The sequence below is a fragment of the Rhizoctonia solani genome, chromosome 6 (assembly GCF_016906535.1).
Source record: "Rhizoctonia solani chromosome 6, complete sequence".
Lineage (NCBI taxonomy): Eukaryota > Fungi > Basidiomycota > Agaricomycetes > Cantharellales > Ceratobasidiaceae > Rhizoctonia > Rhizoctonia solani.
In genome coordinates this window covers 1,163,378-1,179,258 of record NC_057375.1, presented here as the reverse complement: position 1 = coordinate 1,179,258, position 15,881 = coordinate 1,163,378, and the positions used below count along the sequence as shown (strand labels likewise).

Here is a 15,881-nt window from a genome sequence, read left to right as displayed (position 1 = left end):
AACTAGGATCGTCCTAGAAACTCATCTTGAGCCACTCGGGTGATTGCAGAACTATCAAAGCAGCGTTACACCGATGGATGCCATGACCATAAGGACGGGCGACTTATGAGTGCTCGAAGTTGAGGGTTGGGCCATGAAGAGCGTTGGTTTGCAGCTCTGTCTCCCTGGTGCCTTTATATGGTATAGTCCAGTGGAGGTGGTGTATTTTCAGGCACCAAACATTGCGATACAGGGATAGTGCTACGCCAAGTCGGAGAGCCGGGTTCTTCTAGATGGGGCAGAGTCGAAACCTGAGAGGAAAGCGTGGAATCAGCGTTCATAGTTCATTCCGAGCATGTGGGTGAGGGCGAAAGAGGAGAGAGAGGTGCAGGTACTTAGATACGTGGTGATACGTTGAAAAGTGCCGAAAGAATGACAACTCACATGCAATGCTCACTCAGGATCAAATAAGAAATAATAAGTAGGCCCAGAGCTCAAGGAGGGAGGGAGGGATAATCATGATGCTGCTGCGTTTTAGACAAGGAACGAGGCGAAAGCTGAGGCAAAGGGCGTTATCACGAATAGACAGCGGGGGAATCAAAAGAGACTTGGGGTTAAACCAGGTGCAAGTTAAACTGGCGCATATACGGTACAGACATTCCGAAATCGACTCAGTCAGAGCATCCTACTGTGGTGGTACACGTTCCCAATATTGATCATGTTCGCCGAGATTGCCACCTTGGATGTGTGGCTGCGGGTACCCTTGTGGTGAGGATCAGACACCGTTATAGTGCTATCGGCCACTAATCATATCCCAAACAAGAGCACCATTTAATGCGAGCGTAGGTGTTGAGAGTGCGGCCCGATACCTACGCTAAGATCAAGATCCATCTATCAAGCGGACAAGTTCGAGGGATTACCGGAGTAGTCACATGACATGAGGGGTGAAATACAAAATGCATGATAGATAATTGCTACATACGGTAATTACATGTAATCAATCTAAATGTGAGGGAATGGGACATTTGAAACGCCAATTCGTTCGAATATCTTTCGTATCCGACGCTCTCCCGTCCCACCTACTAGTTTCTCGGCTTCGTCAGCGCCTACAACGAGATGACGGTTCCTGGCATCCCAAAGCGTCCCGCACGACCAGCAACGTGACGATAAATTTCTTCTGATTCCAATCCTCCAACGATATAAACGTGCGAAAGCGTTGGTATATCGATTCCGCGTACGGCCGTGGTCGTTGCAATGAGCAAAGTCGGATTCGATACAAAATCTTCGCCTTCGTCCTCGGCAAGTGAACGATCGGATGAAGTTGTTGCAGAACTTGGTTTGGAGTGCACTTCCTGTTCGTTTTCAAGTCGATTTGAGACATGTTCGATTTCGTCTTTGAGGTTCAAGGTGCGTGCCTCCACACCAAGTTCTCTGAGGGCCTCCACAACCGGGCCGATTGAGACTCCATTTGGAATCACCAAAAGTGCACGGTGGCTGACGTCGAGCGCGACAGATGTTGCGACAGCTTCTAGGATGCTAGGAGGCAATGTAATCCCTTTAGCGAGTCGTGTGGGCAATTGATACGTCGGGCCTGGTCGACTGCCAAGAGTAGCTCCATCGCCTTCCCGGTCCAAAAGTCCCAGGATGGCTTCAGGATCCCCGGACAAAATTCCTCGCAGGATCCCCGGACAAAATTCCTCGCTCTCCTTCTTCGGAACTTGAATCAGCTTCTTGGTCTTCCTCGTTTAGATTGCGAAGTCGCCCATCGGCCTCGACCACCACTGCAGAATGAGTGACAAGAGTACGTTCGCTAGACTCAAACTCGCCCGACTCGATCTTTTCTTGAATTCCAGTATCCTGACCACACGTTCTGACATCCATCCGTTTGCTTGAATAACCATGACCGCACATGGAGGGTTAGCGTCGCGCTCATCATGACCATCTGCGGCTTGGGTCGTCGTCCCTCCCACATGAGGCGAAGAAGTAGTTATCGATGGCTGAGCGGCCTCGGGGTGTGATAGTTCCGGAGCTGCACTTTGTGATATCGCAAGGGGATTTTCAACCTCGTCAACCTCGTCGACGATAATCCGGCGCAGCGTCGTTTTTTAGCTGCAGTTTGGCCACTTGTCATAGCGTCGACAAGAGCACCCGGGGTTGACACCAGGATGCGAGGAGGGTTGTTTCGGATCTGCGCAAATATTTGAGGGTAGTATTCGGACGAGCGATAACTCGAACTACGGTGGATGGGTCGATCGACGTGGATGGCTGAGAGGTGACTAGCTTTTGACACCATGATTCAATTTGGTACGCCAAATCCCGATGAGAACAATGTAGTGTCGTTATTCCAGTATTAGGTCGAGCTATCTCAGGAAGAAGTGCGAGGACGCTCCCAAAAGTCCTGTAAATGGGCCTATCAATAGTTGTCCGCACTCACTCCCCGCATACCCACTTGCCACTTTCCAGTCTCGTCCATGAGTATAACATCGTGGCCCTGCATGATGGCTGGTATAAGCCTTCCTTGGACCTGCGTGGGCTTCTCAACGTGCGGGAATACAGATTTTATGGAAGATAAGACATCGAAACTTGGGCCCATTTGGGATGCGATTGAACATTTTGCGGTTCTTCGAGCTAGGAGTCGGTGTTCGGGGTTTGTAATTATCGTAGATATAATCCCAACCCCCCCTGTGGCCTTCTAATCCTCTGTTTACGGCTTGAACGCGATGCCTGGCTTGAGTCATTGCCACTATTCCTTTCATCGGGCCGGTCTAGATAGGAACGGCCTCTCCGTCCGGGGCCAACAGTACGAAATTTGTCTGGTGAAAATTTTTTGGAGCGAACAGAGGAAGAAGAGGATTCAATACGTGAGGTAGATCTTGGGAATTCTTCTCCCCGAGAAGCCAGAGGGGGCTTGACGCTATGATTAAACAGACGGTTGGTTCCTGGATTCGTGAGCAGAGGTGGTGGAGAGCGTCGGGGCCGTAGAGTAGCATTTAAGATGATCCAGAGATATATCGATAGTGTGTATTAATCAGACACTCCCTGAAGGATTTTGAGCACACATCTTGTTGGAGACGGTGTCTGAGCATAGCTCGGTGGCTCGCAAGCAAACTCAAAAGGCTAGATGCGCCTAGCGCTTAGTCCTACTGAGCCACGACACATACCAATTTTATCACATTTTAATCCGCTTTTTCTCAGCCATTGGGCTCACTTTCTTCGACGAGTTTGGCTGAGGTGCATAATGGTATCTATATACGTGTACCCTTTGGTCGGACGTTGATTCGTTGTAACTGGGAGGGTGTTGGGACAACCGTGAGGGTACCCCCACAGTCATGACATAAACTGTATGCGCAGACCCCCATCTGGTATCTGGCACGCAATTCTTGCAGCACCTCACGCCCGAGATCTTTCATTTGCTCCTCAACCCTGATCACGTCAATCCTCGGTAGGATATATAGTCTTCAGGTCTGAGCTTGACCTCTCTCTTCCATCACCTTGCAGTTGCCCAATTGATTATGTCATAGAATCGACAGAATATCTATCGCCTGTCCTCATGCTAATTAAACTGTACCTCTCGATACAAGATCGCTCCTAGATTTGTGGCCTATTGACGGCCAGCGAGCTGGCTTCACGTGTCTTTTGCAGCCATTTCGGTGGGGTCCTCAGATATAGATATCGGTGTCATTATCCGTGGTCATACGATGCGTACTATTGCTTCTAGTAAGTGTCTGTGTTATTCTTTACTGATGTTGTTGTTGATATTACATCGGCCGCTTCCCTTTTACCCTCATATGGCTACAGGATCCCCCCCCTAGACCCAATCCATTCTCTTGTCGTTATCGGCCGAACCCCATCGATTTCGTAGCTTTGGGATGATGACACAGCACGCATATGGAGCTGAATATCTCACTCAGCCATAGCCAGTGAGGCACTATCGCGCTATTCATCTCCTCACCTTGTACCGACGTTGCGGCCACTTCACTAGAGGCTCTTGATCTCAAACTCTATCTATCCTCCTAGGTTGAATTTAGACATCACCCTGTCTATTACAGCCACTTTGGCTTATCAGTGGCATTCATCAGTACGAGATACGATAACTTGCTATGGGAATTTGGTCCGATATGTCAACCTTTAGGGGATGGACATGTATATTTTCAAATGGCACGAGGCACATGTGCGCAGGCTTGGGGCCGTCTGCCGCGACCAGAACCTGGGATCACGCCGAGAGCACCGTCAGGTGAGTTGATTTGGCGTAGCTGGAGCGAAAGGCTTCATGCCATTGGCCGAACGATCGTCGGATCTCACCGGTGTCCTCCAGCCATTCAGCAAGGCGTTTCGTAACACCAATGGTACTGGCTATCCCCGCTACTTGACTGGCTATATAAACCATCCGAGGCTCTCCTTCATCTTCAGCACAATCCGCTCATCCACTATCTACATATCCACTCTTCAAACACTCCAATTAATTATGATTGCTGTGAGTTTCCTGGCCGTCTACTTTGTCCTTGAAGCCGTGTGCTAACGCGATGTATCGCAGAACGTCCATCGTTAACTTCTGCGGTGTAAGTTGAAGCAAGGGCGACCTTCGAAACTTCCAAGCTAATCTTCTATTATTTCTATCGATGCTATCAGGATGACTGCAACTGGTGAGCAGTCTACCCTTCTTCTTTATAGCGAATGGTGCTGACCATCGTCTCTAGCGCTCCTGATACCTGCAAGTGCGACGGCTGCCCCAAGCACTCCAAATAATTGCACTATTTGCCCAAGTCTTAAATTGCCTGTAACATAAGCCAATGTAAAATAACTTGTACCGTTGCCTATCGAATCGAGGGATTGTGCGATACGACACTGGGCTGCTCTAGCTTGACCAGTGGCTAACGTGAATTCCAACAATGTGAACGATACAATCCTACGGATACCACGGTACTTTTGTGATGGGAGCGGCTAGACTATGCCATTTACAGAAATCCGCGAACCCAAAAGGCCGCTCAACTACTGAATCAGTGACGTACGACGACGCCAACTTGATTGGAGCATGAGTTTGATCCAAGTTGAATAACCGCCGGCCATTACGAGAAGGATCTCTCAATACTAATCTCATATCGGCTATATATATCCAGCAATATCTTTAGCTTAGCGTCTCGCCTACCCTTCTATCAGGGCTCAGGTGGCGAGGAAATGAATGAAACGCAATCTGACCCCTATAGAACCCACGAGGAATCGGCATGTGGGACTGCCTCGTTAATAGAACTCGAGGTGGTTGTGATGGGACCTCTTTCCTTATGTATGCTCAGGGAAGACCAGAACAGTTGGGAAGTGAGACTGAATTTTTGATTTGAATTACTCCATTGATTTTCGCGCTTCATTCTGTGCAAGAATCTATTAATATTGCTCGACTTTCTTCTAGGGCCTGTCGAATTGCTGCGCGCATATTTGATAAGTTGAGGTTACACTACCTCGAGTATTGAGATTTGTTGCTATACATACATGGCTTATTGAGCTTTGTAATGGGTTACATTACACGATTTCTCTTCACGTGACTGCATTTCTCTGAGCTCCTCTCACCGTGCAGTCTGAGCTCAACAATGAGGACGCCAATGTCTTCAACTTGGCGCGAAGCCTCCCGCGAATGGTAAGATTTCATCGCATATAATCACAGCTCCTTCAAACTCTGATACTTCATCGATTTCATTTCTTCTCCGTTCCTTGAATACTGTTTCGCACCTAGAGCTGGAAAGCAGTTAACCTTTGGTCAATCTGGAATCGATCAATCGGACCAGGAACTGCGGGCGTCAAGTTCACAAAATCCTCGAAAACACTATTTCAGCAACGTTGGGCCGCCAAACGATACATACGAGCCTATCACGGAGACTGATAGCAGAGAAACGTTTCCAGCGCTGGTTCCTTCCTTCAGGTTTACCCAGCACCCGCCCGTCGACTTCCTCCACGACGACGAAAGCAGTCAATCTATACGGGCAGAAAGCTTCAGTCTCAACGGAGCTCTACTCAGTCCCACACCCGTGACAAGTTTGATGCTCGTCGAAGTCGAGCGACGATTGGATGTGTTTATCTTCAGATGCTGTTTTGCGACTAGTGCATGGCAGGCACGGCAACTTGTGGTCCACGGCAAGTTAAACTAAACGGAAAAAGGTGGGTGGTGCCGCATATGATCATAAGGATCAAATTTATCCATTGTCTATGTTTAGCAAACAAATCCCAATGTGCTCCTAAATCCAGGAGATATGGTATCCGTCGATCCATCTGCGATAGACATGCTAAAGGTCGTTCAGTCACCATTGAGGATACTCCCCAAAAAGGAAGTGAACGAAACTCCAAAGGACGTCTCAGAACCTGAGGGTCAAGTAGAGGCAGCGACCACCAAAGCCGAGGAAAAGCCAAATACCGCGTCTGAGGCATCCTCCACTAACCCTTCGATCCGCCCACAACGAAACCCAGATCCGCGCTCGAGGACTTACCAAAGACATTTATTAAGCCCATACAAGGCCACAGTGCTCAACCATCGTGGTACATCGTTCTCGCTCCCTGCCTATGCTTCTCCGCATCTCTTCATCCCAGCGTATATCGAACCCGCATTCAATACATGCTCAGCAGTGTACGTTCGCCATCCGACAGCGCGACCTGGGTATTCGGAAATCCCGAGTCCATTTGGTGCAGACGGAGAGGTCATGCGGTTTACATGGGAGTGGTATAAGCGACACCGGCCAAGGATGAGATCGAAGAAGGATACCTGGATCAATCCCGTAAGTGAAATTCAACCAACTGATCCGACGTTAAGGAGCTGACGTTTGTAATCCAGAGTGGGGAAAGAGGGAACTGGAAGATGGTCCAGTAACGTGTTCGCTGGTGTCGTTAACAGGCATTCAAATGTTTGTTGAGAGCTACGCAGTATATAGTAAATACTCTAAACCAACGATTGCAATGTCCTATAATACATACAAGAAACCAAAAGCTATGTATCCCGCTTCTTTGTGCGGACTAGGTTTTGAACACTATCAATAAAACGAAAATGAGTACTCCGATCGCTACTGCAGAACCTGAGAATCGGATATGGTTAGATAATCTCCAACAGTACCCGAGGAACAACAGCACCAACCATTGTCTCGTGCACGCGGGCCACATGGTCCAACCGTCTCCTGGCACGGGAAAGTCGATCTCCAGTAGATCAAGTTCGTGGTCGAGTGCCTCTAGTAGGCCAGTGTGTACTTCGAGTTCCTCATTGATTTGAAGGGAGATGTCGTGTTGGTTGCGGATAGAATGGGACAGTCTATCAAGGTGGGTATCTTGGTCTGCTCGCTCCCAACGATTAATATTTCACAAATATACAGAGTTCAAACAACCGTCCATCATTTGTCGCTGCTGTAACAATATATCATCGTGTGAGGGACCATCATCTTCATAAGGCGCAGGCTCATCCTTGTATGGCTGGAATATTGCATCGTTCGATGACTTTCGCTTGGGAACAGGAGAAGAGGGAGGCAGAGGGGGAGTAGTTCACGAACAGGTGGCAACCTAATATATTATCCAGGTAATTAACACGATGTATATCTGAGCTGACATGCGGATCAATGTGTACTGACCCATCAATATTAACTTGATCCTCGACCATCTTTCTCATTCTTTCCCACTGCTCCCGAAGGGGCCTTACTTCCTCTCTCCCTTTTCGCTTCAACCTCCATATCCAATATGCTCGTTCGAAGAGAGTCCATGTTTCGCGTGATTTGTGTGATAAGTGAGGGAGGAGGAGAGGGTGATCCAGGTAGAGTAGAAAACCTTTGAAGCTCGAGTTTGAGATAGAGTTTGAGCAGACAGTGCTGTTAATGAGATAGAGGACATGGTAGATGAGTACGTGAAAGTTGATAAAAGGGCGTTGCCGAGGTCAAGACGCGATTTAGCAATTCTAAGGCGTTAAGTGAGCCACCTATAAAAATTACGTTTTACTACTCCTGTCTTCTCTAACAAGATTTCCTGCTCGCAAGAAATGGGTCGCGGTAAGATCTGTTTGCCTTGTGGTGATCAAGTCAGATTGACAGTCGCTGTGGTTATGTAATCAGAACCCAAGCCCAAGCAAATTGTATGCACTAAAGTTGGATTGCGTTTAGTGACCACGCTTGGGCGAAGTCAAACAGTAACATAAAATGAACAGTAGAATATCCCTCATTTACATCTAAAATTTATCGACATATATTACCCAAAGCCGCTAAGTAAACTAGAATTGTTGCACCGAAATGATCAATCGGTCACCCAACAAGTATTCCTCCGCCTCGGGCCTTTCGAATTCCGGCGACCTCCTCACACTTGGCACAATGCCGATCATAGGAATGCAATATGAACATATCGGGATGGGAAGTTGTAAGCATCAAATCTAGTTGTGACACATGAGCCCATTTGCTAGATATCGTCACAAGCCAAAAATCTCACTTACAACTTGCGCCTGCTGCCATTCTTGCACAGCCCAACCAGTGAGCAAGTGCCACCACGCGTGTCCCTGTGTTACAGCGCCAACTATAGCGGCTGAAAGACTGGGTGTTTTGAAGCTTGGGCCCATTTCGTCCCGCCATAGCCGACTACGGATTATGGTCCAAAAATCGCAAAAGGTGTTATCGATGTTCCAGATGCCAAATGCCACTATAAACATCACCACACCAGTCACTATATAGTACTTGGCATCGAATACCGCATCGGAACTATGTTTAGGATTTCGCAGGAGACCAATCAGTCGATATGCAATCGATAACATTATTCCGGCGAAACAAAGTTGGTGGATGACAGGATAGGGGAATTTTAGGCTACATGTATGGGACCCAACGGTTAATTCTGGCTACCACTCATTACATAGGCTACTTACTAAAGGCAGGTGATGATGAGTGGCACCGAGGCTATTCCAAGCTTCAATTTCAACGGGCCTCCACTATCGGTAGGAGCAAGTACAAGATACAACACCATACTTGAAACGTATATCATGGGCATCTCGTCCAGTAACACCTGTGCGTACCAGTTGAGGGTCGCATGAAATATAAACGAGCCAAGCCCAACACAAGCGATGCCAAAAGGGGAGCGGCGAATCTCCATCGGTGCATTGCCCATCGGTGCATTGCACTCGGTATCTCACTCAAAGAGTAGTAGGCGCCGTACAAGCCTAGAGCGATGAATGGAATGTTGGAGACTGTATTATACCACTCGGCAACATTGTGTGTGAGTATAGTTATCCTATTGGGGCAGAGTGGTTAACTTAAAGAACGCAAGGATGGGCATCTCATACCTCGCACCAGTCGATAGTAGCGGTATGGTTTCCCCAAAAACCGTACGCCTTTTGTCCAGATCGATGGACTGCCTCCAAGGCACGAACGATATGTTCTGACATGGTGTTACGCTAAAAGAGCAGGCCTGTGGGAGCCAGAGTGTAGCTCGTAAGGAATGTTGAGAAAGCACACCGAAAATGGCCGATTTAAAAGGAACGTTGTTTCAAGAGGGGGTGTGAAAAGGATATGGACAAACACTGAGGCACGCTTTATATATAGCACAAACATCTTTTGAGCAAAAGGGATGCTCTAATTCAAATAGAGATCTAGGTTCCCATTCCATGATTCTACGTCCAGGTGAAACGCAACCGTATATGTTTATTTGTGGAGAAACGAGTAACGTTCGTTAGGTATCTCTTACTGATACTCACCTATAAAAATTTATATCTCAAGTTCAAAGACCTCTTAGCACCAGGTATCATTCTGGTTCTAAGCTCCTGAAGGCGGTTATTGAATCAAGCAATTCGGGCCAGATTTTCAAGTGAAAACCTAACTATATTTAGGGATATACTTATATTAGATAGCCGTATCCGCAGGAAAGTTCGCGGTGAATACAACAATGGTAACAGCGAACGTAATTTGGCTTGGCTGCATTACAGATGACAGCAAGAGTGTGTTGTCCAGACGCCAGTTAGCCAATACATTGGCATTGCCCGTGATATAAATACCATCTGTGGCTGTTTTTTAGGTTAGAATCCGGAGCCTTTTTTTAGAATGACTTGCCTCCGCGCAACATCATGGTCGTCTCGGTGAAGGTAACGGCAGCGGCTCCTTCACCCCGACAGCCACCTTGCTAGCAAATAGCAGAGGTGTTTAAACCCCATTTACTCCAAGACGAAGGTGCTATTGAATTAACATTACGAACTTCAAATATAATGAGTACTGTATTGTAACTTCAAGTCAACCATAATTGCATTGCTGAGGCTAGCGTCAGTTTAATCGTGTTGTAAATTATAAAATACCTATGTTAGGTTGGGGCATGTTACCTCTTGGCAGATTGTTCTGCTGGGGCTCCGTTTGTGCAAAGTACTTCTGGACCATCGGCACAAATATTGACAGCAGCTGTGGCGGTTGTGTCTTCGATGGATGAGGAAGAGTGGACGCCGGTTATGATCGTTGAAGAGAACGAGGTCACTGACACTGGCACAGACCATCAGTGAGAGCCCTGGCCTCGTATAACGCACACTTACCTTTAAAAGAAAAGGATTTAGCAGCCACTAAAAACTATCCCGCTTTTCTTCATTGATGTAAGAAATCATAGAGTTGCTCGGCAGCTGCAAGGGTGGTTACAAATACATGAATATATGCTAATTGATTATCTCCTAACAAACTTACGTACACATTTGCAGTCTAGTATGAATATATCTTACATAGACACACTGATAGTTGTGACGAACGTGTTTATCTGAGTTTATGACTTACAAAGACCCGCGGGATGAGTCCGCAACAGCTTTACGATCATATGAGTGGCGAAGGAAGCATCTGACCAGGGTTAGAATCTCGCCAAATCATAACCAGCGGCGGGATCGAATTATGAGCTGAGGCAAGGATAGTTTACATCAAATTTGGGGCGACTTATCAAACCTCCATTGAGGTTAGATGATACAAAGTTAGAAGTTGTGTGCCAAGTACTCCATTGAACGAGCGCGGAAGAGTTTGGTTCAAGTTGCAAAAGGACCATATGTAATCCCGTCTGAAAGAAGTGGAACAAGTTTTACCTGTGTTAGCTACCGGAGCGAACCAAATCGTCCTGAGCTATAGCAAAGGCCCAGCCTTGACGTATAGCACGATGACACTGCAACAATACAAACGGAGAACCGGAAACTTCTTCCCGAAGGCCAAATCTCATACTAGATCTATAGTTAATGGTCAAACATATTGTTCATATATGTATACACCTACGTGTGCCAGCTGTCGGCCACATATATGTTCAAATCATACTGTGATGCTTTTGCCTACCTAAGGCCAGATGGATCAGAAATAACATGTAAATAAACTATCGGAGACGACTCAGCATGTATAGATTACACGAATTTCTCCAGCGCTTGAGTATATATCCCAGTTGAAACTATTTCTATGTGCGAGCTTTGAAACAATTGGATTCCAAATTGGCACTTAACTATAAGCACAATTCTACTTCGACCCAGAAGTGACGTTGGTACCAAGAGTCACGTGCGGCTTGTTTTTTTTTTGTTGAATACACTTCTATTACGGAGAACGGAGTTCACGTGCGGCTTGGCGTGCTCTTAGTCTACCTTTTCCGGTTCGAGTCAGTTCATGAAGGATTAAAAAGTAAATCCGGGCACCATATTTTTGCTAGAATCTAAAGCCCCCATAATGACCATTCGAACACTCCTTGCCAGCGATGGGTCTGAAACTAGGTCAAACGAATACTCATTACCCTTTACTGAACCCACACCACTACACTTCTAATTATTGGAACATTTCTTTATTTACTCAACGTGGTTCACGAAATTTTTCAATTTCTATTTGGTGCTGGCCCAGTCGGGCAGCTTATTCTTGGGGCCATCTACTGTTCCCTTGGGGAACATTCTACCATTGGATATACAAACCTCAATTGGAGCTGTCGGGTACTTAGGCCTCCTTTTACTCATTGTCGAAGGCGGGCTTGATGCCAGACTCAACATTTTGAGCAAGCGCAGGAATTCAGCCATTTGCATTTTGGTTGCACTGTTTGGGATCGGTCTCCCCATCGGCTTCAGCATGGTCGTACTTCACTTTGGATACCATTATGCCGTCCTCGAGTCGTTCGTCGTTGGCGCATCACTCAGTGCCACATCGTTGGGAACTACTTTTGCGATCATGTCCTCCTTCCGTTTTCCAACTCCGCACAGTCACCCCCAGGCCAGCATCAGGGATGTGGATTCAACCGAGCCTTCCTCGGCTTCAAAAGATCAGAGCAATCTAGGTGAAACAAGAGCCGGTACTATACTCATGGGTGCGGCCTTATTGGACGATATCGTTGGTTTGGTTATCAGTAGTGTAGTATCCAACCTGGGCCCAAGGGATACCGAATCCCGTATCACAGGTTGGGCCATTTCCCGCCCCATTGTCTCCTCTGCGGGCATGCTGTTCGTCACCTTTTTCTTAGCCAAGCATATCGGCCCTCGATTCATTAGACTCCTTTGCGGCGCTTTGCCTCGGGATTTATCCAGCAGCAAATGGGCCCATCAGTTCCCGAACGTCGCACTCTTTTTATTTATTGCGGTAGTTTCGGCATATGTCACCATCGCGCATTATATTGGATCATCAATGCTTATTGGTGCATTTTGTGCTGGAAGTCTTATGAGCCATTGTTGGAAGCTTATTCAAGCGCACGCCAATTCTGATGCAATTGTCCACTGGTCTCCCCATACATCATACCACCGAATAGCTCCAGTGCAGAATTATGTTCTAGCACCATTCTTCTTTGCCAGTATTGGTGCTGCGATCCCAGTTCGCTCTCTCTTTCAAGCCACTACGGCCTGGAGGGGAATTCTTTATTCAGCGATCATGGTTGTCGCCAAAGTTCTTGCAGGCGCATGGCTACCCCTTTGGGCGACATTCGAGCACTTGGTTCACCCGCATAGTCAGGCGCATTCCACTCCACCATGGCCAGCGGATTGTTCGTGGGGTTTGCGCTAGTAACACGCGGAGAGATCGGCTTGTTGATTCTGAACATCGCTCAAGCTGAGGGATTGGTTGGCGAAGAAGCGTTTGGCGTCGGGATTTGGGCGGTGGTTCTAAGTACTTTGCTAGGTCCTATTGGAGTGGGTCGGCTCTTGCAAACTCGCATGGCTAATTGGATAATAGGCGGACCCTGGGGTATTCACACGACCTAGCTAATGAATGTGGCTCTCAGAATGGCTTTTTTTATATCAAGGCCTGGTTTGCCCAAAACACATGGACTAGTGATCTGTATCGCATGGGTTAATGTTGGAATAAATCTGTTGTAACTTGATAGTCCATCCCACCACAACTACCCTAAATTCTTTCAGGTGCGAGACTATCAGCTCCGAATGCTATTGATTGGTGACCGCGACTCTTGCTCATCTCGGCATGAAGCCGCGCCAAGATTCCCAACAATTATCCCTTCCAAAAATGTAGGCGCCTGCTAAACTTACCGTCTCGTGTCAAATGAAATTCCGCTTCCTTGGAGCAAGATGCGATTACACATGTGTAGCGTGATTGTGCTTGGCTGCGCAGTTTATCAATTCACTGCTACAGGTAAGCCGTGGATCCTGATTCCGACCTTGCTTTCCCCAATATTCCAAATAAACAGCACTAATCTATTACAGTAAAGTCCTGGATGGATACCTAAGTAACGTTTAGCGGTGGAAATTGAATTCCAAGATCAACTTCTCGCGCCCAATTGTGACAGAGTAATCGCAATCAAGGGCTACATGAGGACCGGAGGTTTTATCATAGGTCACATACCACGGCATTGAGCTCCTCTCCCCATTCTTCCTAGCACACTATGTTTATTCGATCGACAACAGGATGTCAGAGATGCAAGAACATGTGAGTTTGCCATATTCTACATTTGGTCATTGTATCATCTAATTGACAACGATATAGGCGCAAGAAATGCGATGAAAAGAAACCAGAATGTTCTAGGCAAGCAAGAATCAATGCGAGAAAAACCTGAACATAACATATGAGAGCAGATGCGTCCGTCGTGGAGTCGAGTGTAAATATGAATATGTTCAACCTAGGAAAAAAGGGTTCAAGAGTCGGACAATACCTGGACCAAGGTCTCGAAGCGATCCGGACCAGGACAACCAACCTTTGATCGAGGGAGAGCCTATAGGTCAATCGCTTTCTGCCAGTCCTCTTTCAATTTCGAGGAACCCGTCGCTCTGGGAATCGATAAGTTTGACGGACCTGAGCTAGCACATGCAGACAGATACTCCTTGGCCACTCGGTACTCTTAGGTTCATGCATCTCCCGCCATCAGCCTTGAACGAACAACTCACTTCGGCTATCAAATTATCTTATCATACATATATACACCAGCAACCTGGTCCGGTCAGGTCAATCACTGACCTAGGCGTTTTTGGAAATAACTCGGGGGTCTCTTGCCCGGTATTCGATTACAGTATTTCGATGGAAGAGGATGAGAACGAAGAAACTGACGTTGAAGGTGTTAGATCAATTGTTTGTGTCCCTTCATCTTTAGGAGCAATCAGAGATCACAACTCAATCGAGTTTGTTTTACACAACTGCAAGCCGTCTTCACAACTCCTGTTCACAGTCTACTTGATTAATACCCCTTCTTATTCTCCACAGACGCGAGATGGATCCCTATTGTTTTATTTGACCCGCTCAAGGTTGTACACAAGGCGAAACAGCTTGTGCTCGATCAATTTGCTTTGTCAACTGCATCTCGAACTCGTCCTGCTGGTCGCGCGATTAGTACGCACCCTCGCAAGGAAATGGACTCTGGACGAAGAGGGGATAGTGGAATTGGAGATGCTCCAAGACAATATATTCAAGAATCTGATTGGATGTCATATACAATATCCATCATCGGACGAGACAAGAAAGCAGGCGCACAATGCACTAGGTAATATGTTAGAGGTAGGTTTCGAAGCTATCCAAGACAAATTCAAGCCTAATCTAGAGCATAGTTTATGAGCATTCAAATCACAACATCCCCGTTAAGTTCGACGCTTCGCCTCTTTGCGACAGCTGCCCCAGTATTCCTTGCTGCTTGTCCACCTCCTCATCCTCCTCATCTGCCCGACGTCCTACTCAATACTAGCTTAGATTTGAGGCATTTGCAGCCGTGGATGTTATGCTGAGTGTAGTTACCGGAAGGGCAACATTTTGCAGGTATTCTCGAAAAATATTTGACGGAAGGATGGACACTAATGCCTTATGTGACTTAGATACTATATTCCTTGGTCTCTTGAAATGTCCGAACGACTATTGGAGCGACTCGACAATCGAGGAGTCGAATGGTTACTTGGCATCCCGGATCAATTTGTTCTACTACTAGCATATATGACTGGGCTGAGAGACAATATTCAAGAACGAGTCTCTGAGTATACTGATAGTAATTTATCTTATGGACAAGAGTCGCGCTTGTCGACGAGAGCAATAGATTCCACGATAGCAGAGAAGCTAGAAGACGACCTGGGCAAGATACGTATTTACCATGTCGTGGCGAGGAGCCGGCCTTGAAGCTCACGAGAACGGTTATTCGAGATGCTGGCGAGAGGTAGTATATATACTTTTACATGGTACATCCAATCTTATGGCACTTGACCTGCACACTAATATTCCTTCCCATAGGGCCTTTGCGGAGCCAATGCTCAGGACCCCCGAGTTGAATACGTTCAGAAGAAGTATATGCGCTTGGTTAATGGTATCCAGCCTGGTCGTCATCCAGATATGTTTCTGATATTCCCTATTTATTGTAAGTTTGCGTTTCCCCGCATATTTGTTGCTTTTCAGAAACATTTTCACTTCAGGCTGGCCTTGCAACGACAAAGCCCAAAGATAGAAGAAGTATCGTTTCTCGAATAATTGGACTCCCTGAACATGCGAGCCCCGGGACTTTGGGTAATGACTTGGTGAAGA

The 15,881-nt window shown here is 46.9% G+C and overlaps 4 protein-coding genes across 4 annotated transcripts; 3 read left to right on the top strand and 1 right to left on the bottom strand.

Annotated features, from left to right (window-relative positions):
* Positions 1-1,085: 1,085 nt before the first annotated feature.
* On the bottom strand, positions 1,086-2,572 carry RhiXN_05811 (Helicase conserved C-terminal domain; the record flags this gene model as incomplete). Its single annotated transcript, XM_043325627.1, has 4 exons — positions 1,086-1,715; positions 1,785-2,051; positions 2,128-2,377; positions 2,436-2,572. 4 exons carry the CDS (start codon positions 2,570-2,572, stop codon positions 1,086-1,088), a joined length of 1,284 nt encoding a protein of 427 aa, XP_043181059.1.
* A 1,930-nt stretch (positions 2,573-4,502) lies between these two features.
* On the top strand, positions 4,503-6,116 carry RhiXN_05810 (37S ribosomal protein S22, mitochondrial; the record flags this gene model as incomplete). Its single annotated transcript, XM_043325626.1, has 4 exons — positions 4,503-4,538; positions 4,609-4,622; positions 4,677-4,694; positions 5,705-6,116. 4 exons carry the CDS (start codon positions 4,503-4,505, stop codon positions 6,114-6,116), a joined length of 480 nt encoding a protein of 159 aa, XP_043181058.1.
* A 102-nt stretch (positions 6,117-6,218) lies between these two features.
* On the top strand, positions 6,219-6,829 carry RhiXN_05809 (uncharacterized protein; the record flags this gene model as incomplete). Its single annotated transcript, XM_043325625.1, has 2 exons — positions 6,219-6,737; positions 6,794-6,829. The coding sequence occupies 2 exons, from the start codon at positions 6,219-6,221 to the stop codon at positions 6,827-6,829; spliced, it is 555 nt and encodes a 184-aa protein (XP_043181057.1).
* Positions 6,830-12,020: 5,191 nt separating this feature from the next.
* Positions 12,021-14,230, top strand: RhiXN_05808 (Sodium/hydrogen exchanger family; the record flags this gene model as incomplete). The annotated part of the gene is made up of 3 exons (XM_043325624.1): positions 12,021-12,921; positions 12,987-13,066; positions 14,012-14,230. The coding sequence occupies 3 exons, from the start codon at positions 12,021-12,023 to the stop codon at positions 14,228-14,230; spliced, it is 1,200 nt and encodes a 399-aa protein (XP_043181056.1).
* Positions 14,231-15,881: the final 1,651 nt, after the last annotated feature.